This window comes from Phoca vitulina, unplaced genomic scaffold, assembly GCF_004348235.1.
Source record: "Phoca vitulina isolate PV1807 unplaced genomic scaffold, GSC_HSeal_1.0 scaffold25, whole genome shotgun sequence".
NCBI lineage: Eukaryota > Metazoa > Chordata > Mammalia > Carnivora > Phocidae > Phoca > Phoca vitulina.
This window is the reverse complement of record NW_022589728.1, coordinates 18,070,628-18,095,616: the sequence shown is the minus strand read 5'-3', so window position 1 is coordinate 18,095,616 and position 24,989 is coordinate 18,070,628. Positions and strand designations below refer to the sequence as shown.

Below are 24,989 nucleotides of genomic sequence, written 5' to 3'. Positions count from 1 at the left end.
CTAGCTTTTGGAGATGTATCTTGAAAGAAGTTGCTGTGGCCGATGTCAAAGAGGTTACTGCATATGTTCTCCTCTAGGATTTTGATGGATTCCTATCTCACATTGAGGTCTTTCATCCACTTTGAGTTTATCTTTGTGAATGGTGTTAGAGAATGGTCGAGTTTCATTCTTCTGCATGTGGCTGTCCAATTTTCCCAGCACCATTTATTGAAGAGACTCTTTTTTCCATTGCATGTTTTTTCCTGCTTTGTCAAAGATTATTTGACCATAGAGTTGAGGGTCCATATCTGGGTTCGCTATTCTGTTCCATTGGTCTATATGTCTGTTTTTGTGCCAGTACCATGCTGTCTTGGTGATCACTGCTTTGTAATATAGCTTGAAATCGGGCAACGTGATGCCCCCAGCTTTGTTTTTCTTTTTCAACATTTCCTTGGCGATTCGGGGTCTTTTCTGATTCCATACAAATTTTAGGATTTATTTAAACAGAGTTTTTAAGAAAATGATGTTACCAAAAAAATAAAAATGATGTTAAAAATGACTAATATAAGACAATAGATACTGGCTTTCTCTAACATAGAGGAAAAAAGGCAAAACTAAAAGTTAATAGTAGGCCTCAAATTCTCTAGAAACAAGATATCTATTCCTAATTGTAAACTATAATTACTATTTCACAAGTATTTCTACAAGAAAGATTATAAACACTGAGAGTCGTACATAATATAAATATCTGTGATTTATCATGATTATTTTTTATATTGTATTTATGGGTGTGCTTATCATTTCACATTGTTGTAAGACAAAATACTTCTATTTCATATTCGGTACTACTTATGAGGTAATACAGTGGGGATGTAGATAACATTAAATGCTACTCTAAATCAAAAACTGAAGAAATTATTGAAGGTATATAAAAGGCCTGTTAGAGAACATACACAGAGTCTCATCTATTACCTACACGACACAATAAATGAACACTCATATAGTATTTGTTTTATTACCCTAGCTGATATACAATATAGAGGCTGAAATAAAAGTGACTTACAAACACATAATCATCTTAGGAAAAATATCCCCTTATTTTACTATGTAATTGTTATCACCATGTCATTTTACACAAAAGCATTTCTTTAAAGATTTTGTTTATTTATTTTAGAGAGAGGGAGAAAGAGCACATGCGAGCAGGGGGGCAGGGGTGGGAGGAGAGAGAACCTCAAAAGGCCTCCGCGGGGCTAACACATGACCCAAGATCACAACCAGAACTGAAATCAAGAGTCGGATGCCCAAATGACTGAGCCACCCAGGCACCCTACACAAATGCATTTTAAGTTCAAAACATCTTTTTTAAATGCAAACCTTTCATTACCGTCTCTTGTTCTTCTGTTGTTCAGCCATTTGTTCCAACAGTTCTAGTCTATATTTCTCTTTCCTTTTCTGAATAAGTTCTCGATCTTCACTTCCTAGAAAGTGGTAAGGAAAAAAATGGTTTTAACTCTTAAGCAACATCTGCAACTGGAAACTCGAATTTTTAAAAACCTCCATTTTTAGTTATATCAAAGAGTAATTAACTGCATATGCAGAAAATATAAAAGGTAAAATTGTATATTACCTCTTCAATTAATTTCATAATTTATGAATATCTTCTATTTGTCAATCACAAGACACATTACGCTTTCCCAAATCTCTAAACTTAGTCAAAAACCTTAAATAATACTCTAGGGGTGCTTGTGTGGCTCAGTCAGTTAAGCGTCTGACTCTTGATTTCAGCTCAGGTCATGACCTCAGGGTCGTGGGATCCAGCCCTGCATGGGGCACTGCACTGAGCGTGGAGCCTGCTTGGGATTCCCTCTGCCCCTCCCCACCTCCTGCATGCACACTTGCTCTGTCTCTAAAAAAATTTAAAAATTAAAAATTTTTTTAAAAAGAGAATACTCTAATAATCCCCATCCCCATTTTTCTAATAATTGGGATAATATCACCACTAATAACCTCTACAAGCCCCTTAAATTTAACAACTGTGTCCAAAACGAACATTTCAAAAGCAATTGCTCTACTTTGTTTTCTGTTAACTCAAGCCTCAAAACCTCATATAACTTTAAATGCTCATTATCTCTTATTCACTTCATATGCAGATCCTCTTTCTAGTCTCACCACCTTTAACCTTGAATAGGACCTGTCTACATTTCACCTATATTGCAGCAATAACCTCCTAATCAGTCTCCCCATTCCCCCTCTCTGCTCCAATACACCCAGCATACTTAATGTACGATTAACTGTCTTAAAACACAACACTAATTATCCTTGCACCCTGCCCAAAGAACTTCAGTGGTTACCTCAGTTCTATAGAAAAAAATATAAACCTCTCACCTGGGTATCATCCGAAAACCGAGTTGTGCAAACATTTCAGATCCACATTAGATCATTATTACTGCCCTTTTTTTTTTTAACTTACAGGTGATTTAGTGATTACTGTGATTTTTTTTTTAGACTACAGTTGACAATGTTACATTAGTTCCAGGTGTACAACACTGATTCAACAAGTCTTCACATTATGCTATGCTCACCAGGAGTGTAGCTATCATCTGTAACCATATAATGTTTTTATAGCTTCATTGACTACATTCCTTATACTGTGCCTTTTATTCCCATGACTTATTCATTCCATACCTGAAAGTCTGTATCTCCCACTGCCCTTCATCCCTTTTGCCTATCCTCCCACCCTGTTCCCCTCTGGCAACCATCATATTGTTCTTTATATTTATAGGTCTGATTCCACATTTTTGTTTATTTTTTTTTTTAGATTCCACATACTAGTGAAATCATATGGTAGTCATCTTTCTCTGACTTATTTCACTTAAGCTTGATACCATCTAGGTCCACCCATGTTGTTGCAAATGGCACACTCATCCTTTTCATGGCTGTGTAATATTCCATTATCTGTATATACCACTTCTTCATTATCCATTTGTCAACTGATGGACACTTAAGTTTCTTCCATATCTTGGCTATTGTAAATAATACTGCAGTAAACATAGGGGTACATATATCTTTCTAAATTAGTGTTTTCATTTTCTAGGGGTAAATACCCACTAGTGGAATTATTGGATCATATGGTCATTTCTATTTTTAATTTCTTGAGGAATCTCCATACTGTTTTCCACAGTGGCTATACCAATTTGTATTCCCACCAACAGTATTTGAGAGTTCTTTTTTCTCTATATCCTCACTGATATGTTATTTCTTTTCTTTTTTCATTTTAGACATCTGACGAGTATAAGATCTCATTGTAGTTTTGATTTGTATTTCTCTGATTAGTGGTATCGAGCATCTTTTCATGTGTCTGTTGGTCATCTGTATGTCTTCTTCGGAAAAAATATCTATTCAGGTCCTCTGCCCATTTTTAATCTTTTTTTTGGGGGGGTGTTGAGTTGTATAGGTACTTTATATATTGTGGATATTAACCACTTATTGGACATATCATTTGCAAATATCTTCTATTCAGTAGGTTGCCTTTTCATTTTGTGGATGGTTTCCATTGCTGTGCAAAAGTTTTTATTTTGGTGTAGTTCCAACAGTTTATTTTTGCTTTTGTTTCCCTTGCCTTAGGACACATTTCTAGAAAGATGTTGCTACATTTAATGTCGGAGAAAAAAGTACTGCTTGTGTTCTCTTCTAGGATTTTTATGGTTTCAGGTCTCACACTCAAGTCTTTAATCCATTTTGAGTTTATTTTTGTGTATGGTGTAAGAAAGTGGTCCAGTTCCATTCTTTTACATGTAGCTGTGCAGTTTTCCTAGCACCATTTATTAAAGAGATTGTCTTAAAAAAATAAAAATAAAAAATAAACTGTCTTTTCCCATTGTATGTTCTTGCCTTCTTTGTCATAGATTAATTGACTATATAAGTGTGGGTTTATTTCTGGGCTCTTTATTCTGTTCCATTGATTTCTGTATCCATTTTTATGCCAGTACCACACTATTTTGATTACTACAGCTTTGTGGGCCTATCTTGAAATTTGGAATTGTGATACCTCCAGTGTTTTCTTTCTCAAAATTTCTTTGGCTATTCTGGGTCTTTTGTAGTTCACTACAATTTTTAGTATTATTTTTTCTGGTTTTGTAAAAAATTCTATTGATATTTTGCTGGAATTGCACTGAATCTGTAGATTGCTGTGGGTAGTATGGACATTTTAATAATACTAATTCTTCTACTGGTGCCTGGGTGGTTCAGTCAGCTGAGCATCCAACTCTTGGTTTCAGCTCAGGACATGATCTCAGGATTGTGGGATCAAGTCCCACATGGGGCTTCACACTCAGTGCAGAGTCTGCTTGAAATTCTTTTCCTCTTCCTCTCCTCCCCCTCGGCCCCTCTACGTGCCTGCACACTTGTGCGTGCTCTCTCTCTCTCTCCCCCCACCCATCCCGTGTCTAAAATAAATAAATAAAATCTTTTAAGAAAAATACTAATTCTTTAATTCATGAGCATGGAGTATCTTTCCATTTGTTTGTGTCCCCCTCAATTTCTTTCATCAATGTTATCATTGTATATCTTAATGACACAAAATAACCTCCTAATCTAGACATGCATCATCTGAACACCACACAATCACTGGATATCAAAAATGCAACTGAACCAGCAATTTCTCTACTACCTTAATCGTTAGTCTCCCTACCATCAGGGAACATAGAGCATCTAAGTGTGCCCATTAAGCATAGATGTCAGCAACAGTGAAGCTCTCATAGGAGTAACATTAAGCTTAATAATGTTTTATGTCAAAGTAGACTGATCCATTCTGCTTCTGATCATGACAGAGTAATAAACACAGAATTTAACCTCCCACCATAAAAAGAAAATAATAAAAGTAGGCAAAATATGAAATAAGTGTTTTTCAGACACTGGACAACAGGTAACACAGGACTATAATAACTGAGAGTAGGAAAATTAATGAGGTGAGCCCTTTTAAGCACTGCCACTTCTGCCTGAATGCAATTTCCAGACCATGGGTACAGGGAAGGAGAACCAAACAAAGCCAGGAAACTAAGCAAATCAGATAAAGATCAAAATTCAGGAAGGTTAAAATGTCTGGAAGTTTAGGACAAAGATTCAAAAAGAAGCATAAAAAGAGCTTCAGGAAAAAAAAAAAGAGAGAGAGCTTCAGGGGCACCTAGGTGGCTCAGTTGGTTAAGCGTCTGACTCTTGATCTCAGGGTCATGAGTTCAAGCCCCACGTTTGGCTCCACTCTGGGCATGGAGCCTACTTAAAAAAAAAAAAAAAAATCTGTGGCAGGGACCCTTCAGACTTTACTGTGCACTGTCTATAAATGGGCAGGATAAAATTCCATTAGGCTGGACAAAAAGCTATGGAGAACAAAAACTGAAAAATTCTCGGACATCCTCAAAATAGAAATTCCAGCTTCAGCCAGCTGTAGGAGTTCTCAGTGGTCTCCTAGGGTATTCAAGGAAGACACCCCCAGAAAGGTCATCTGATACTAATAGGGCTGGACTGTCCCTATGAAGAAGGCTACTCTAAGATGTCCCTAGCAAAGCTTAAAATAAGAAAAGATTAGTTCTTAAGTATCAGAAAAATGTGACTGTGGTAGGCAAAATTCTAAGACAGACCCCATGTTCCCTGCCTTCTGGTGCTGATTCCCGGTATACACCTCTCCCCTTGGGTAAAGGCAGGACCTATGACTTGCTTCCAGCCAACAGAATATGGCAAAGGTGAAAGGAATTTGCTGATGTGGTTAGGGTACCAATTCCAGATCAAAATTCAAGTCTGAATTAATCAAAAGGGAGATTATCTTGGGTGGGCCTCATATAATCAGGCAAAAGCCCTCCCTGAGTTTAAAGATTCTCCCTACTGGCATAAGTTAGCAGCCATGGTAAGGAAGCCCACATGGCAAGAAACAATGGATGGCCTCTAAGAACTGTGTGCAGTCTCCACTTAACATCCAGTAAGAAACCAGGGCCCTTAGTTATTGAATTCTGCCAATAATGTGAATGGGCTTAGAAGTAGATTCTACCCCAGTCAAGATTCAAATAAAAACAGCCTGATTGACACCTTGAGGTCGTCAGTTCAAGCCTCATGTTGGGCATGGAGTTCACTTTAAAAAAATCAACTGGATTTAATAAAACTTAAAAATACAGAAGTATATTTTTAAAAGATAGATTGATTGATTGATTGATTTATTTATTTATTTATTTATTTGAGAGAGAGAGAGAGAGGGAGACTCTCAAGCAGGGGGAGGGGGAGGGGTTGAGGGAGAGGAAGAGAGAGAATCCACAAGGAGACTCCCCATCTGAGCGTGGAGCCTGACACAGGGCTTGATCCCAGCACTCTGAGATCATGACCTGAACGAAAACCAAGAGTTAGCCATTCAACTAACTGAGCCACCCAGGTCCGCCCCCTACCTTTTTTTTTTTAAGATTTATTAAAAATTATACATATTTTTTAAAAATAGGAACATATTGAGGAAGAAATCGAAGCTGATATTAAAAAAATGGGGAGTTCTGCTTCTACTTAGCAGACAGCTACAACAAAACACTGCTCAAACCCTACAATGGAGAAAAAGCTCATCATCTATAAAACTGTAACTTTTAAAAAGTCCATCAGAGTTGAGGTTATAAGCAACCAGATAAAGTGAATTCCAAAAGTTATAAAAACCAATCCAAAGAGAGAAGGGATAATCCAAATTGTTTTACCTTTCCTAGAGTATGGAGAAGTAGGTGGCTGCCTTAAAAGGAGGTAGGAATAGCTGCAATGTTGTTGAATTCTTAAAGGCTTTCAGTGGGCTAGAGTAACAACGTAGATTCTCCGGAAAACCCAGACACAAGAGGAATTTACACTCACTTCTCCACCTCCATCAGATGTTTATGATAGAAATTGGAGATAGGACAACATGAGACAAAGGGACCATTCTGAGGCCAAATAATACTGCATGCCTTCCAGATCCTTCTTTCATACAAAACAATGGCCATAATCTACTGGTTGAAGAGCAAGAAAACCTGCTGGACCCAGCATTCTGCACTTATATAAGGTGAGGTCCTGTTACTGTTAGGGGAAGGGCAGGAAATTCTCACACAAGACCCTCCACAAACACAAAGGAAGAGTTTGGCTACCACTCTGGGAAGCATCAGGAACACTAAAAGAGACTCATTTCTGAGAACCAGATGCACAGGATCAGCTTTGCACCAAAGAAAAAGCAACAGCAATCACTCTGTCAGAGTCAAGCAGGTCCTGCTGAAAACTGAAGAGGTGCAGTCACACTAAGAAAATCCCTCCAGCACTTCAGGCCCCACACTAAGAACAAGGTAGTCAGAGAATTTAAAACTTATTTCTAAACAAGTGGTAGAAGAGTTGAAAATCATTAAATATGCACAAGACATGAACATCACTACCAACCAACTGATCTACTTGACATTTATAAACCACTACATTCAACAACCATACAATACACATTCTTTCAATTACAAGCTAAAAATTCACCAAGATAAACTATATTCTGAGACATTAAAAATATTTTTTAAATTCAAATTTGAAATAATTGAAATTATACAAACTTTTTTCAGACCATATGGGAATTAAACTAGCAGTCAGTAATAAAAAGACAGGAGGAAAATCCCCAAATACTTGAAAATTTAAAAGCGTACTTCTAAATAATCCATGATTCTTTTATAAACCCCACAATATATTGTTATTTTTGCTCTAAGTAGTCATTGTCTTAATTTTTAAAATAAAGCAAAAGGCTCCAAATTAGGTCCTTGGGGCAAAATTATAGGAAGACAAATTTCAGTTCAATTGAAATAAGAATTTTATAACAATCTGATAATGCTACCTCTGGAGTTCCCTGTGGGTCCATACACATATTGGCTGGGGAAAAAAAAAAAACCCATGAGATAAATCACTGGATTAAATGACTTTAAATGGCTTATTCCAAGCATTAGAGTCTATTATCTCACCAAATATTCATCCATAACTCCTGGATTGCAGTAATGGTAAATTTATGCCATTCAAGCTTAAAATTTTAGGGTAGAGTAATCCATTTATTGATAAAATTATTTGTCAGGGGACTCTGAACAAAGAAAGCCATTTCTCCAATTTTTCATGTTTAACAAGATACATCATAAGAATGAAGCCTTTACTCTGACTTACTGATAGGTTAAACTGGTAAATTCTCACTTAAAGACATTACATTAGAATAAAACTCTAGGGGCGCCTGGGTGACTTGGTTGAGCAGCTGACTCTTGATTTTGGCTCAGGTCATGATCTTGGGATCGAGTCCCACATCAGGCTCTGATCGTGTTCTCTCCCTGTCTCTCAATAAATAAATCTTAAAAAAAAAATAAATAAAACTCTAGTTGCTATGCCCTATTTTCTCACAATAGCCATTTCAAGGAAACAAAGATCTGAAAATATCATGCAATTAAATATCTCTAAGCCAAGATTTAAAATTACTGACTGCTTTCAGGTTGAATGAATCTAAACTTGTATCCAATTTCCTCACATACTTCACCTGAAACCTAATTTCAGGTCATTTTTTCCTAAGTTTTTACACAGAAAACAGACCACTTTTCTATTTAAAGTTATACATAGGAAATAAGTAAGGTTCTCTCTTCACACTGTTTCTGAAATTATGACAAGTAGCAAATCAACGTTCTTATATTAACCAGTGACCTTCATTTCTGATAAAATAAATAGAGAATCTGGATTATGATCATGATTTGAACAAAACACCTTCTCAGAAACTACCTGGAAAAAACACAGGAAAGATGTTTACCAAGGGATAAAAAGGTTTAGTTCAGGGAAAATAAACTTAAAATGTAAGGCAGTTCTATACTAGCTAAAGAAGAAAAAGAAGAAGAATGAAGAAAAACTATTGCATATTAAAACAGAATATAAGAAATAGTCACACTACAACAAAGTTACTGAAATTAATATTGCATTTATCATCTATAGAAAGCTCATCACTAAATAAAGTTATTCCACTTTAAAATTATAATCGGAGCTATACAATACACATTAAATGTTTAGCATAGAGTCTATCACAAAGTAAGCACTAGATAAGAGTTTTCTATTATTAGTTACAGTAGTATTAATGACAACACTGAGTTCTCACTAAAGACCTTTTCTGTAACAGTCTGCAAAAGTTTAATCAACTGGAAGTTTTATACATACCAAAGAGCATTCCTGCAAAAGGACTACAGATCTCTCGGTTAGATTTGGATGGTTCATTGTCTCGAGCACTAAAACAAAAAACAAAAAGAATTAGAACCCAAATGATTTTCAGGTAACAAAAATTTAGAGTAAATTGAAGGTGTGAGTTATGGGCCTTTCAAAGTACTATGGACACTATTTTTAAAGTCGGAGTAAAATCATAGCATTTTTTCTCTTTATACAGTGGGACCTCGATATATTCACGCTCTATAAATATATAACCGTTTTCTTCAGCTTGCATCAATGGCTCCACAGAGTCCCAATAAACCCCTTTTTCATAAGAACAGTTAATCCAGTTAGGAAAAAGAATATTAATACACATAAATCCTAAAAAAAGAAGAGAAAGGAGATACCCATTCACACATTTGAAAAAGATCATCTCTTAAAAACTCCTTCCTTAAAATATAGAAATAAGGGGGGGGAAAAAAAGACAACTCCCTCAAAGGAAACCTAATCAGACCCAACAGCAAATTATCTTATCTCAAGCACTTCTATATATTACTTTACTTCAGAGAAAATAGACACCTTTCCTGATATATGACATTATTATCTTCAATATACACTATAGATTCGGAACCGTTTATACTTCTGTACAATATAAGAAAGCCACCAAAATGATAAAAACTATCAACAGAAAGAGAACATGAATATAAAGTACATATAATTTGTTCTTTTCATCATGACAGAATTATTATGAGTACTAATTCTACAAAGTAAGCATAAAAGTTACCTACTCAATAAGCTGAAAATAAATTTTTTTTTTTCCAAAGGAAAACTCACATTGCAGGAATATTTTCAATTTATTTCCACTTAAGTTATATCACTCCCGTAACTCTATTTTATTGATTTTTTAGTCCATTAAACTACATGCTTATTTCTCCTTTCATTATTTCAAACAAATTTATATATACTTTACAATTATAGGGACTTATTTGGAACACCTTGGCACACTTATAATCAAAACTTGCTGTTCAAAAGAATGCTGTCAAGTACTATAAATTCTCGTTCAACACCATTCTCTCCCCCCTCCTTTTTTCCCTTTAATTCTTTTCTTATTAAATAAGGAGAGCTGTTAACATACTATACCTTTTTACTTATTCAGTAAGCCAGTTTTAGTAGGTACTGTTTCACAGTGTAAGGACTGAAGGGCAGAATTTATATTACATACTATACCTTTTCTTTCCAGCAGATGAAATGCGTATGTTTGACTGTTCTGTGACATCACCACCTTGCTCCATAGGAGGTACATCCCCTCGTCTGTTCCCGTACATCCTTAAAAACACATTAGCTTATAGAGCTTGTTCCACATACAGTGGACCTTCTTATATCTCTTTGGTGTTTTTACATTTGATATTAGAAATGTTAAAGGGAACAAAGAGTTATAATGAAGTTTTACTGCAAACACATTCAAAAATTAATTTGAAGGAGATTTAATTCAAGTATGATTTGCTGGTTAATAAGAGAAACTGAGAGTTTAGATTCAATAGTCTTTAAAACAAAAGGTTATAGATTATTTCAATATAACTTCTAGAAAATTTTAATTTCAAAACTCTGCATATACTAAGACTTTCTTATCATTCATTTAATTCAAAGAATTAATTAGTACCTACTACATGCCAAGTACTATTTTTCCTAGGCACTGGGTATATGAACATGGTCCTTGCCCTCATGAAGATTATTGACAATTTCACAATGAGATCTCTTTTTTAAACAAAATTCATAGATTCTGGAAATTATTTCACGGCATATACAAACCTTTTTAACTTAAAAATATAGCAGCTGTCTTACCAGTAAATTATACCAAATGTGGCAAGGCACAACATTTGCTAACACTGTAAATCACATGAAAGAATAAATATTAGCAACAGGTAAACGGAAAACATTATAAACAAATAGTCTAATACATTGGTAAAAATGATCACTTTACTCACAAGGTCATGGACAACAAAAAAGAAAGATCAGAATGCTTGTTGTTTTTTTTTTCCTTAAAAATCCTTATCAGAAAATAATCTTAAAATTTTTTCAATTAATCTTTTTTTTTTCCACTTGGCAAACATTGATTTCTTTAGCATAATTCCTCATACCAGAGAAACCAACATGACTTTTCACACCAACATTTATCAGCATCCATGAAAATCAGCATTTCACAAGTCATATTTCTTCATGTGGCTGTTAAAAAACTATATTTTCTCTCAAAAGGACTATTAGAGAGAAATATGGCTGTTAAAGTATTATTCAATATTGTAGGTGAATTTCATTTTCACATTATGAAAAATGGCAATTTTTAGAAGAAAAACTTCTCATTCTCCACAGAGCTAGCACAGAAGTCTTTCCTCATTTGTGTCCATCACACAAGCCACTGTCAATATTATCTGTGGAGAAAAGACTATCCAGAATTGTAACCTTCACCATATCTGACCTGGCATGACACATAAAATAGCTTCAATTTTTTATCCATATCTAGAACAACAGAACCCTCCACAAGCCCTTTCAAAAAGGAATGTCAACTTATTTCAATTTATCAAAACAGAGCTGGTTTTGTATCTAAAACCTATGTGCTCAAATCTCTGTTTTAAACTGACACATCAGTTTAGTGTCTCTCATTCCCTATTTCTACCACTTAAAGAACTGGTAAATATAAACTCAAATTCAAATTTGTAATTAATAATGCCAAGCAACCAGATTTAGTTATACTTGTCTATATTAAATATGCATGAGCAGGAAAGAGTTAACAGCACAGGCCTAAAATTGCCTATCCTTAGAAATACCTATTTGGAAGGCTGACCCTTGGCTGGCACCTGGGAACATAGATTTTTTTTTGGGGGGGGGTCCCTACCATTCCCAGGACTGATAAAGAGTGGCTCACTGTACCTAAACTGTTTATACAAACAATATAGTTTTTGCTGAACATCTGCTTTCCTTCAAGAAGTTCAGAATTTTCATATATCCTCAAAAAAGGGTGCCTATGTGACCAGCCCCCAATAAAAACACTGGGCACTGACTCTCTAATGACCTTTCCTGGTAGACAACATTTCACCCATGTTGTCACAATTCAATGCTGGAGGAATTAAGCATGTCCTATGTGAATCCCCTAGGACAGAACTCTTGGAAACCTGTGCCAGCTTGCCTTCAGACTTTGTCCAAGCCCCTTTTTCCTTTGCTGATTTTACTTTGTATCCTTTCACTGTAATGAATCATACCCAGGAATATAACTATATATACAGGAAGTCTTATGAGTCCTCCTGATGAATCACCAAACCTGGGGGTGGTCTCCTATGACCCAACAGACAAAAGTAAATGTGTTGATGTGGTAAAGTGGTGCCTCAACAAATCAAAGTTTTCAAATCCGGAGAAACTTAAAGTTACATTTAAATTAAAGTTATATTTTTAAAAACATATCTTGTGATTAAACCAGAATTAAAGGCTACTTATTATATACAAAAATTCTTTCTAAAATTTATCCAAGAGTGTGTGACTTTCTGCATTTTCAGTTAAGTTCTCTAAAAGCAAACATTTAGACTTGCAATTCTAGCTTATCTTTATGCAGTTGTACCCAAAGTATGCTATATCCAAAGCATCTGTATTAAAAAATGTTTTATAGGTTCTTCAGTATATAAAGCTGTTGTAATAAAGTAAGCACCATAAACACAAAAGGTCATTTTCAAAGTCCATTCTAAATTAAAGAAATTTAAGAAATTATTATGTGTAAAGTCAAGGTCTCATTGCTAAATTCTATAGTAAAATCACAAAGATTTCCTAACGAACCCCTCATAGGGAATACAGCTTCAGGTATACCCTTTCACTAAAGGAAAAAAATTCATTAACAAAACTATAAAAGTCCCCTCTTGTCACTGATAAAAATCAAAATCTTGTCACAATAAAATCAAGACTAGAGAAATGTTTAAGAGGCCAAAGAAAAGGAGAGATAAACATTTCACTAAAAAGGATAAAATAAAATCTTAAGGCATCCTATTTAATTTTATGGAATGACTCATGATATGACTATGCTTACTTTGTTAAATCAATGGAAAATTACTATTTACAGAGTCCATAAACATTTTTTTAAGTTTACTATTATATTAAAAACAAAAGCAAAAAAACTAGAGGGGAACGCAACAAGCTGTGAAGCCAAATTACAGGATGGCAAGTAAACTACCTTATTTCTTATTAAAATATCCCCATAATTATAATGGAATTTCCTTCATTTATTGAACTTTTTTTCATATTTCTAATAAATTTAGCATTTAATCACTATTAACTATCCCTGTTAGTTCACTTTAACAACTGTTATGGTGGTCTTACAATTTATTTTAGAAACCTTTACTGAGGGGTGCCTGGGTGGCTCAGTCAGTTAAGCGCCCAACTCTTGATTTTGGCTCAGGTCATGATCTCTAGGTCGTGAGATCGAGTCCTGCAGTGGGCTCTGTGCTGCTTAAGATTCTTTCTCTCCCTCTGCCCCTCCCCCGACCCCACACACACTTGTTTGCTCTGTCTCTTTAAAAAATAAAAAAAAAGAAAGAAAGAAGCCTTTACTGAGAAATGAAGTTCTCCAGGAAGACAGGAATTGATGAGAGCCAATAGTGTTTTCATCATTTCTATCTCATCTCTTCAATCGTCCCAACATTAAGGGAGACCAACAAATGGTAATAGCCAAAAGTAATGAACTCACTAAATGTCTAACAACCTGATTCTAATGAAAGTCCAGGAGTTCAACTTGGGTCCAGTTTGTCCCTGAGAAGTCCTTTCTGTTTAACTATAAAGTCAGTACCAGATTAAAACTATCCCTGAGACCCAGAACCAATCTATCCCAATATTCTATGGCTTTAAATCCATAGATTCGCTTACCACACCTCAATCCACTGGTTTTGTCAGAAAGAGACAACCGCAAAAAAGAATTTGCTTTCTTTGACATACCAAATCAGATTTAACTGAAGTAATAAAATAACTGTAAATGGTTTCACCATCCTATCAAAAGAAAAAAAAAAGTTACAGATATGTTAAATGGAAAAAGCTTTTTCTCTATCTCTATTTCCTGGAAGACATGGGTCAGTAACTTTAATTAGATTCAAACCTCACTGCCCAAAGAAACCAGCTATAGGCTAGAGGCCAAGTTTATTCTAAAAATTAACACTCTGTCTAACTTCCAAAAAAATTATTCTCTTACAGAAGAAAAGCAAATTCTCTAAAAGCATAGGTTTTTCCAGCTAATTTAAATATAAATGAACTCCTAAGTGATAATGAATAACTTATCTTTTTTCCTTAACAAACCATAGAATCAAACTACTTCAGAAATAAATTTACAATGTTTATGCTATCAAGAATACCACATCATAAAAATAAAATTTACCATCTGTTGGTCCTAGATTCATAAAGCTCACAGCAAGGAAGAACCAAATTCCTCCTTACTTAAAAAAAATCATCTAATTCATAAAATGGTTACATCACCTTGTTTTCATATTAAGAATTTCTCTAATGTGAATGAATTCTGCTATTAGAGGTACTCTCCTAGATGTTAAAAGAAAAATACTGAGCTGTTAGCCGTGGATCACCATTTTTCTCACTGTTTTCAGTTGTTTCACAATTATATTTGCTTTAATTCAGTAACAGTGTTTTTCTAATACCAAGCCCATCTTTAAAATGGAGAAAAAAGCTAGTATTACAGAGGCCCTTCCAGAAATAAATGAAAATTACTATGTATTAGAAAAAAAGCAGTATTAAATAACTCAAGTTCTAATGAGCCATTTTTCTTCTTTTACATTTTACATATTAAGCATGCACATTTCTTAGAATGTCCCACACTAAGTAAGCATGTGGCTCATCTATGTGGCTAACATACAGATTCTAATTTCAGATGGAATGTTATTTCAGAATTTTATTAAATAACTCTTAAGATTACAAACTAACAAATATCAAGAGTTAAAGAGAATGGAAGTGGTAACTGCATTAATCACATAAAAACTTTTAAAAAGCATTTTTTAAAGCTAAAAGTTTCTTTTACTCATTAACATTGGTTATCAAGTAAACACAGTAAAGTAATATATTAACTTCTACAGGTCAAGTTAATAAATAATAAAGACTAGGATGACCACATTTAAAAAGAACCTACAAATCAAAGTACTATGAAATACACCATTATATTCAACTTCTAAAAGCTCCTAAAACATAAACTTTAGTCAAACTGTAAATATTTATAAATAAATAACACATAAACACACACGCATACACAAAGAATGCAAGTGTAAAGCAAAATGTTAACTACCTTGTTAATTATTTAAAAACACTGGTCAGTGATTAATGATGAGCTCAGAAGTATAACATCATTCCTGGGCTTTAGCTTTCCCATATTTAAAGTGGGCAAAATAGTTCATTAACAAATACATTATCATACATGAAATTGTTTATGGGGTAATTAGAAAAAAAGTAAGACCAAAAATATAAAACTCAAAATTGTTTAAAATCAAAACTGGAATTTATCACATGCTGACTTTTAGAAGAAAAAAAGAGAAAAAGAGAAACTCACAAAAATGAAGGAAAATTAATTTTGTACTTCTCACAATCAGTTATAATTATTTTTTATCAAGAACTTTGGGTTAAGATTACAATATACCACGAATAAATGTTTAGACAAAAAGCAAGGAAGAGCATTACATAATGATAAAGGGATTAATCCATCGAGAGATTAACAATTATAAATATCTATGCAGCCAACATAGGATCACCTAAGTACATAAAGCAAATATTAACAAGCATAAAGAGAGAAATTGATAGTAATATAATAATAGTAGAGGACTTTAACACCCCACTTACATCAATGGATATCATCCAGACAGAAAATCAGTAAGAAAACAGTGGCTTTGAATGACACATTACACTAGATGTATTTAACAGATATATAAAGAACATTCCATCCAAATACAGCAGAATACACATTCTTTTCAAGTGCACATGAAACATTCCACAGGATAGATCATATGCTAGGCCACAAAACAAGTCAGAATGAATTTAAGAAGCCTGAAATCCTATCAAGCATCCTTTCCAGCCACAACAGCATGAAACCAGAAACCAATTACAAGGGGAAAAAAGAAAGAAAAAGAGAGAAAGCAAGTAAGCAAACACAACAAATGTGGAGGCTAAACAACATTGTACCAAGCAATGGGTCAATGAAGAAATGAGAGAGAAATCCAAAACACATGGAGAAATATGAAAAGGAAAGCACAATAGTCCAAAATCTTTAGGACATAGTGAAAGTTCTAAGAGCATTTCAAAGGCCTACCTCCAGAAACAAACAAACAAACAAAAAACTTGAATAATCTAACCTTATACTTAAAGGAACTAGAAAAATAACAAATGAAACCCAAAGTCTGCAGAAAGAAAAATATTAACAAAGATCAGAGCAGAAATAAATGAAATGGAGACTAAAAAAAACCAATAGAAAGGATCAATAAACAAAACAAAATTAATAAACCTTTAGCCAGACTCATCAAGAAAAGAGAGAAAGGACTTAAATAAATAAATTCAGAAATGAAAGAGAAGTAACAACTGACACAACAAACATACAGAGAATTATAAGAGACTACTGTGAAAAAGTATATGCCAAAAATTGGGACAATCTAGAAGAAATGGATAAATCCCTAGATCATATAATCTCCCAAAACTGAATCAGGAAGACAAAATCTGAACAGACCAATTACTAATAATGAAATTAAACTGCAATCAAAAAACTTCCAACAAACAGAAGTCCAGGACAGCATGGCTTTCCAAGTGAATTCTACCAAATATTTAAAGAAGAGTTCTTCTCAAACTATTCCAAAAAATAGAAGAGGAAGGAAAAGTTCCAAATTCTCTCAATGAGGCCAGGATTACCCTGATAACCAAAACCTAACAAAGACACTACAAAAAAGAAAAAAAAAAAAAAAACACCCACAAACCTACAGGCAAAATCCCTGATGAACATAGATGCAAAAATGCTCAACAAAATATTAGCAAACAAATTCAACAATACATTAAGAATCATTCATTACAATCAACTGGGATTTAGTCTAGGAATGCAAGGATGGTTCAATATATGCAAAACAATCAACGTGATACATCACATTAACAAAATGAAGGATAAAAACCATATGATCACCTCAACAGATTCAGAAAAAGCCTGTGACAAAATACAACATCCACTTATGATAAAAACTCAACAAAGTAGGTTCATCATAATAAAGGCCATATATGAAAAACACACACTTAACATCATACTCCATGGTGAAAAACTGAGAGCTTTTCCTCTAAGATCAGGAAAACGACAAGAATGTCCACTCTTAGCACTGTTATTCAACACTGCACTGGAAGTACAAGTCATAGCACTTAGATAAGAAAAAGAAATAAAAAGCATCCAAACTGGTAAGGAAGAAATAAAACTTTCACTATTTGCAGAGGACACAAAACTATATACAGGAAGTCCTAAAGACTCCACCAAAAAACTATTAAAACTAATAAATGAATTCAGTAATGCTGCAGGATAGAAAATTAATATACTGGCTGGCTCAGTCGGTTAAGCATCTGCCTTCAGCTCAGGTCATGACCCCAGGGTCCTGGGATTGAGCCCCACATCAGGCTCCATGCTCAGCAGAGGGTCTGCTTTCCCCTCTCCTACCCCCCCCTGCTTGTGTGCTGTCAAATAAATAAAATCTTTAAAAAAAGAAGAAAATTTGGGATGCCTGGGTGTCTCAGTTGGTTAAACGTCTGCCTTCAGCTCAGGTCATGATCCCAGGGTCCTGGAATCGAGTCCCACATCGGACTCCTTGCTCAGCAGGGAGTCTGCTTCTCCCTCTACCTGCCACTCCCCCTGCTTGTGCGCAGTCTCTCTTTCTCTCTCTCCCACTCCCTCTCTAGCAAATGAATAAAATCTTTTTTTAAAAAAAAGAAAAATATACAGAAATCTGCTGCATTTCTATACACCAATAATAAAGTAGCAGAGAGAAAAAAAAATTTTAGTCCCATTTACAATTGCATCAAAAAAAGAAGAATAAAGCCCTAGGAATAAATTTAACCAAGGAGGTGAAAGACCTATAGTGTGAAAACTATAAGACTCTGATGAAAGAAAGTGAAGATGACACAAATAGAAAGATATTCCACGGTAATGCACTGGAAAAAATAATATTTTTTAAAATGTCCCAACTGCCCAGAGCAATCTACAGATTCAATGCAATTCCTACCAAAATACGAAAAGCATTTATCACAGAATTTAAACAAATAATCCTAAAATTTGTACCAAGCCACAAAAGACTCTGAATAGCCAAAGCAATCTTGAGAAAGAATAACAAAGCTAGAAGCATCACAATCCAAAATTCAAGATAGTACTACAAAGCTATAGTAATCAAAACAGTATGGTGCTGGCACAAAAATAGACATATGGATCAAAGGAACTGAACAGAGACCCCAGAAATATACCCACACTTTACAAAGTCAATTAATCTATGATCAAGGAGGCAAGAATCTACAATGGGGAAAAAGACATTTCTTCAACAAATGGTGCTGGGAATACTGGACAGCTACATGTAAAAAAATAAAATTGAACCACTTTCTTACACCATACATAAAAATAAACTCAAAATGGATTGAAGACCTAAACATGAGACCTGAAACCATAAAACTCCTAAGAGGAAACATAGCAGTCTCTTGGACATCAGCCTTAGCAACATATTTATGGATATGTCTCTTAAGGTAAGGGAAACAAAAGCTATCAGGACCACACCAAAATAAAATGCTTTTGTACAAAAAGGAAACCATCAACAAAACATCTACTGGAGATATCTGCAAATGATTCATCCAATAAGGGGTTAATTTCCAGAACATATAAAGAACTCATATAATTCAAACCAAAAAGCAAATAATCTGATTAGAAAACAAGTAGAGGACCTGAGCAGTCATTTTTCCAAAGAGACGAACAAATGGCCAACAGACACATTAAAAGATGCTCAACATCACTAACCATCAGGGAAATGCAAGTGAAAACCACAATGAGATATCACATCACACCACAAGAATGGCTAGTATCAAAAAGACAAAAAATAATAAGTGCTAGTCAGGCTGTGGAGGAAAAGGAACTCCTGTACACTGTGCTGGGAATGTAAACTGGTGTAGCCACTATGGAAAACAGTATGGAGATGGCTCAGAATATTAAAAATAGATATACCATATGATCCAGTAATTCCACTACTGGGTATTTAATCAAAGAAAATGAAAACCCTAATTTGAAAAGATACCTGCACCTCTATGTTTATTGCAATATTACTTACAATAGCCAAGCAACCCAAGTGTCCATCCATAGATGAATGGATAAAAAAGATGTGGTATAGATATAAAATGTAATATTAGCCATAAAAAAGAATGAGATCTTGCCATTTCCAACAACATGGATGGACTTAGGGGGTATTATGCCAAGTGAAAATAAGTCAGTCAGGAAAAGAAAAATACCATATGATTTCACTCATATGTGAAATCTAAAAAACAAAACAAATGAACAAACAACAAAAAACAGAAAAAGACTCATAAGTACAGACAACAATCTTGTTGCTGGAGGGTAGGGATGCAGGCGGAAAGGGCTAAATAGGTAACAGGGATTAAGACACACAAACCTCTAGCAAAAAATAAGTCACAGAGATGAAAAATACAACATAGGGAATATAGACAGTATTATTATAATAATGTTGTATGGTGAGAGATGGTAACTACATATATTGTGATGAACACGGCATAATGCGTAAAACTGACGAATCCCTATCTGTGCACCTAAAACTAATATAACACTGCATATCAACTATACTTAATTAAAAAAAATGTTTTTAAAGAATAAATGGTTAGAGCAGTTATACATTTCTGTAGTCTCAAAAATTTTACTAACAAGTAGTCATTTTTCCTATCAACCACTCTGCCTCCTAAATAAAAACTACTGAATGACAGATGTGAATTTTTTTTTTTTGGCTGGAATTAAGGAATCTTACAAATCTGAAATACAGAAATTCAATTTTAACCTCATGCCTTGGAGACACACGTGAAAAACCTTACATCTAGAGATGTAAGTTTATGCATTAACAAAATGGAAGTATTATATAATAATGATTTAAACTTGAAGAAATACTTCTAAACATTTTAAAATGTGTAACAGGAATTATTCTCACTCATCCTCATGTTTAATCTTAAAACGCTACTTGGAGAAGATTATATAAAAAGTTCATTTCATTTATGGAGTATATAAGAAAATAAGATAGTTCTCAAATAATTAGGCTGAAATTCATTTGTTCAAGTAAAAAATTATCACAGGATAGAATTACAAAAATAATAAGCATATTTTAAAAGCAATCATCATAATAAGTTTCTTAAAATTCCAAACTTAAAAGATAGCATTACATTACACTTTAAAAATAAACAGACACCATAAAGAAAAAAATGTTTTCATGTACAAAGAAGGCAGAACCAAGAGTCCAAGACTGCCTGCAGTTCCCCAACTGAGAGCTCTTTTAGTTAAGGCAGACTTTGACTACCTTCAGGTATAAACATTTTCAAATATAAAACATTATAAGATTTAGAGTATTTTCTGGAGTACAAACAATTAGATTCAAATCAGATAGAAATGACAAGTAGCATTGCAAAATTCTAATCCTTCACTCACATCACTTAAATCAGGATGATTATTAAAAAGACTGGGTGAGAGGCCATAATAGCTACAGAATAAAGAGTAGAAGACAGCAAACTCTAAAGGTTTTGTATTATTAATATCTAGAATACTGAATGTACAGCATTATGTCTCAGAAATTTTCTAAAATATTTAAAAGGTAATCTATTTGGACTAAATAAACAGGTCCCATAAACTCTTCAAAATTTAGATTTCACCCTTTCAAGAAATATGGAACCCTGCCATATTTCTATCTCCGAAAGTTTATGAAAACAGAGCAAATTTTAAGTATTAAGATAAATGACTTAATAAAATAAAACCTCACTGTAGCAGTTAAGAAATTACAAGTAGTGTCCCAAAAATAATCATCCCAAAGAACTGAAAGGCAACTGAAAATCTGATAGTAAAAATCTGGTATCATTTAAAAAAAAAAAAATCTGGTATCATTTCACTTAAGTAAATGTTTAATAATAAGTGACTTAAAAACAATAAAGTATATTGATAGAAGTACTGAGAGCATAAGAACAGTAAAGGAATAAGCTGTATTTCATCAATTTTAAAATGTCCTTTTAATCCACATTTTAAAATCTGAATCTGGTATTGCCAGCAACCTGGTTTTAATTTAAGTTCTCGCAAAGAGGAGTTTTTTCTCCTGTCAGTCACCTAGGAGCACTATGAATCTGAGACAACCCTGAATTCTTGCCTCAAGGTTTTTTAAACAATATTGGCAACATGAATTCAGACTGCAAACCTGAATCAGTACTGGCTTACAGTTCAAAATCTCAGAGATGCTTTCTCTCTCTTTTTTTTTTTAATCCCTCCATTAAGTGCCAAGGTTGAAACATGGAAGTTTCCTTTCTGTCCCCTTCTGTGAAAAAGTTTATTTCCCATTTAATTTTACAGGAAGGATGTAGGCTTTCAATGTCCCAGCTTTATTACGGGGTCTCTTTTTCCCCCATCTTGGGGGGTTTTATTTGTTCCTTCAGTGGCACATAAAAAATAATGCTATAACTTCAAACTGACAGCATCTTAGAATTAACCAAATATGTAGAAAAATGAAACTGCTTCTCCCTAACATAATCATAAAAAGTAACAACATTAATACTAAGCAAATAAAGAAAATAAAAATGAAGTTGTAAATACCTGTCATTTGTATACACTCTCAAAAGTCTTCTATCAAAATCACTTTCATATCTAAACCTCTCGTCCATTTCTTCACTTACTTCAGGATCTTGATCTGGTCTATAATACTGTCTATCAAAAACACCATCCTCATTAAACCGGCAAAATCTTCTATCTGGAATGTCAGCTTTGTTGGCAAACCTTTGATGTTTTTTACTGGAAATGCCCACTTCTTCATTAGTTTTTTTAATGATTCTTCTGTTCCTTAATTCAATTTCATCATCTAGTTGTCGATATCTGTCCTCCTCTAGTCTTCTTTGGTTTAGAAGCTCTTCATATGCCTCCGAAGGAGTTAAGACATTTCTTATAGGACCGTCTGAATTTTCACAAAATGTTTGTATTTGTGAAGGTAAATCAGGCTTAACCTGACTAATAGGTTTTTTATTTCTTTGATTCTTGTGCTGGTCAATTAAAAAAGAAAACAAAACAGATCTTAATACAATGGTATTTCTTAAAAAGTAATTATACCCTCAAATGATGCTTAGTCTATTTATCATCTCAACTCCAAGGCCTAATCACCCAAAAGAAATAGCTTATCTTTAGAAAAAAAAAAAAAAAACTCCAAGGAAATGTTAGCCTTCAAAACTTAATAAATAAAATATAACAAGCAACAGTGATATGGGTAAGTGGCTACAAAAAGAGAGGATAAACTAAATGCAAATTCCTATCCCAGGAGATAGTAGGCATATTTTGGCAGGTAATATTGCTTCAAAATATTTCAAATTAAATTCTTAATACAAACAATACAGAAAGTGGTCAATTTTTTGGCCCTATTAACATCATCCATTCTTAAATTTGGAAAAAAATATATAGCTAGAAATGGTCAGCATTTTAAAAATCTTAAAAGTAAAAACTAGGGGCACTGGGTGGCTCAGTACATTAAGTGTCCAACTCTTGATTTTGGTTCAGGTCATGATCTCAGGGTCAGGAGACTGAGCTCCGTGCCAGGCTCCATCCATGCTGGGCATGGAGTCTGCCTAAGATTCTCTCTCTCCCTCGCCCCCCTTCCCGGGCCCCCTCCCTTGCCTGCTGGCACTCTCTCAAAAAAATTTTTTTTAATAAAAAGTAAAAAACTTTTTTATTGTTTAGTGAAAAACTAAACATCAGTTAAAGCCAATCTCTAAAATTAAATCTCCCCCATGAAGTTAAAAAGTAGGGTAAGTTCTTCAATATGTGATAAAACCATTAATAAAACTAAATATTAAAATGCCCTGTGTTTAGTTCAATTTGGCTTAATCTTTAAAATATTTACATAAAAACCAAGTGAAATGTTTAACATATAAAAATATTTTCAAGTAAGTACAAAATATTCAACCTCTGGTGTTAAAGATTTACTTTAAAAGCAAAACCTACCTCAGTACTACTCTTTTCTACCTGTCTGAACTTGTCAGTAGATTCTTCCTTACCCCTGAGAAATTGATTGTATTCTTTGTTGCGTTCAAGTTTCAACCTTTCCTTAAAATAAAAATCAAAAGGTAATGTTAAAACTCCAACTTCAGGAAAAAGTACCTTTATGTCCAATCAAACTCATACAAAATAAGAGATCTTACCCAGAATCAAGCTTTATTAATAATCTCAAGGATAGAAGTAGTTGCAAGGCACAAGAGAGGCAGGAAGAGGTCTGAAACAACCAATGCAATTCCCCACATCCTTTCTTGCCACATTAATTACTACATGCTTAGGTCCAGGTTAATACAGGAGGTCTTTAACAGAAGGGAGCTGCTTCAACCAAAAACATTCGTAAATAAATCTATCCCACTAGTAACTACATGACTGTGTTTGCCAGGAGACCTGTCAATACCATGTTTCCAAGGAAATTTGACCAGTTACCTTCCTTCTTTCCTCCTCAGAGACATCTCCCGCCTCTATTCCCCTACCAAAAGGGGGAATCTGTTCCACTCCCAAAAAACCTACTGCTAATCATTTCTTTCCCAAGTATCAAGAAGATTGATTATATTTTAAACATAAAAAGGTACAATTATCACAGACACTAAAATATTATAATATAAATGTTCTGTTGAAACACATACTACATTAGTAAATGTTTTTAAGCCTTAATATCTCCACTGTCATTGAAACAGGACAATCTAAAAAAAAAAAATTAAAGATTTAACTAGGTCATCTTTTGAAACTTATCTGTCTGACTTATGTACTATGTCATGATCGCTGATCTAGCTTGGAAATTCAGTCCCTACAAGGGGTATGCAGTGCTTTATCACTACCACCTCTAAAGAGTAAGTAGATGTCGGGGCACCTGGGTGGCTCAGTTAAGCGGCTGTCTTCAGCTCAGGTCATGATCCCAGAGTCCTGGGATCACGCCCCGCATCGGGCTCCCTACTCGCCTGGAAGCCTGCTTTTCCCTCTCCCTCTGCCTGCTGCTCTCCCTACTTGTGCTCGCTCTCTGTCAAATAAATAAATAAAATCTTTAAAAAAAAAAAAGTACATGTATTTGTAGAGTGATAGAAACACATTCAAATAGCTCCAGACCTCACTCTACATCAAAGTTCAGTATACTCTCATTCACTCATCTCACTGATAACTGTGACACAGAGCATGAACTTTATAGCTCAGAAACCAATGCTGAAAAACATAAATTCTAAATATTCAATTAACTCACATATTAAAGATATATCACTCACATCATTATAAACGTTATGTTCAAAAGTTCTTTTAAAAACAGCACAACTAGGGACTCCACAGATTTTTTTAAAAGACATATATTCAAGAATGGGAAATGATATATCTTCTGCTTGCATTTAAGTCAGGAGTATGTTAATTATTTTGATACCTCATAAAACTACTACCCACAGTAACTATTCCTATCCACCTACCTTGGCAGATAACCTCTCACCAATAGGAAGAGAAACTCCCAGAGTAGATGGATCTGTTTCACTCGTGGACAGAAAATTTTTCTGTATATATACACATTAAA

General features: G+C 34.2%; 1 protein-coding gene across 9 annotated transcripts in view; it reads right to left on the bottom strand.

The window, feature by feature from the left end:
* CSPP1 (centrosome and spindle pole associated protein 1) overlaps window positions 1-24,989 on the bottom strand; it is a 170,897-nt gene that overhangs the window by 94,567 nt on the left and 51,341 nt on the right. For 4 of the 9 annotated variants that reach the window (XM_032421731.1, XM_032421735.1, XM_032421732.1 and 1 more), the window contains 6 exons: window positions 24,889-24,969; window positions 23,411-23,512; window positions 22,019-22,458; window positions 10,384-10,482; window positions 9,172-9,239; window positions 1,364-1,457 (listed from right to left, as the gene is read on the bottom strand). In XM_032421731.1, coding sequence (XP_032277622.1) covers window positions 1,364-1,457; window positions 9,172-9,239; window positions 10,384-10,482; window positions 22,019-22,458; window positions 23,411-23,512; window positions 24,889-24,969 — 884 coding nt within the window. The remainder of the gene's footprint in view (window positions 1-1,363; window positions 1,458-9,171; window positions 9,240-10,383; window positions 10,483-22,018; window positions 22,459-23,410; window positions 23,513-24,888; window positions 24,970-24,989) is intronic. The other 5 variants (XM_032421740.1, XM_032421736.1, XM_032421733.1 and 2 more) reach the window with 4 other exon arrangements.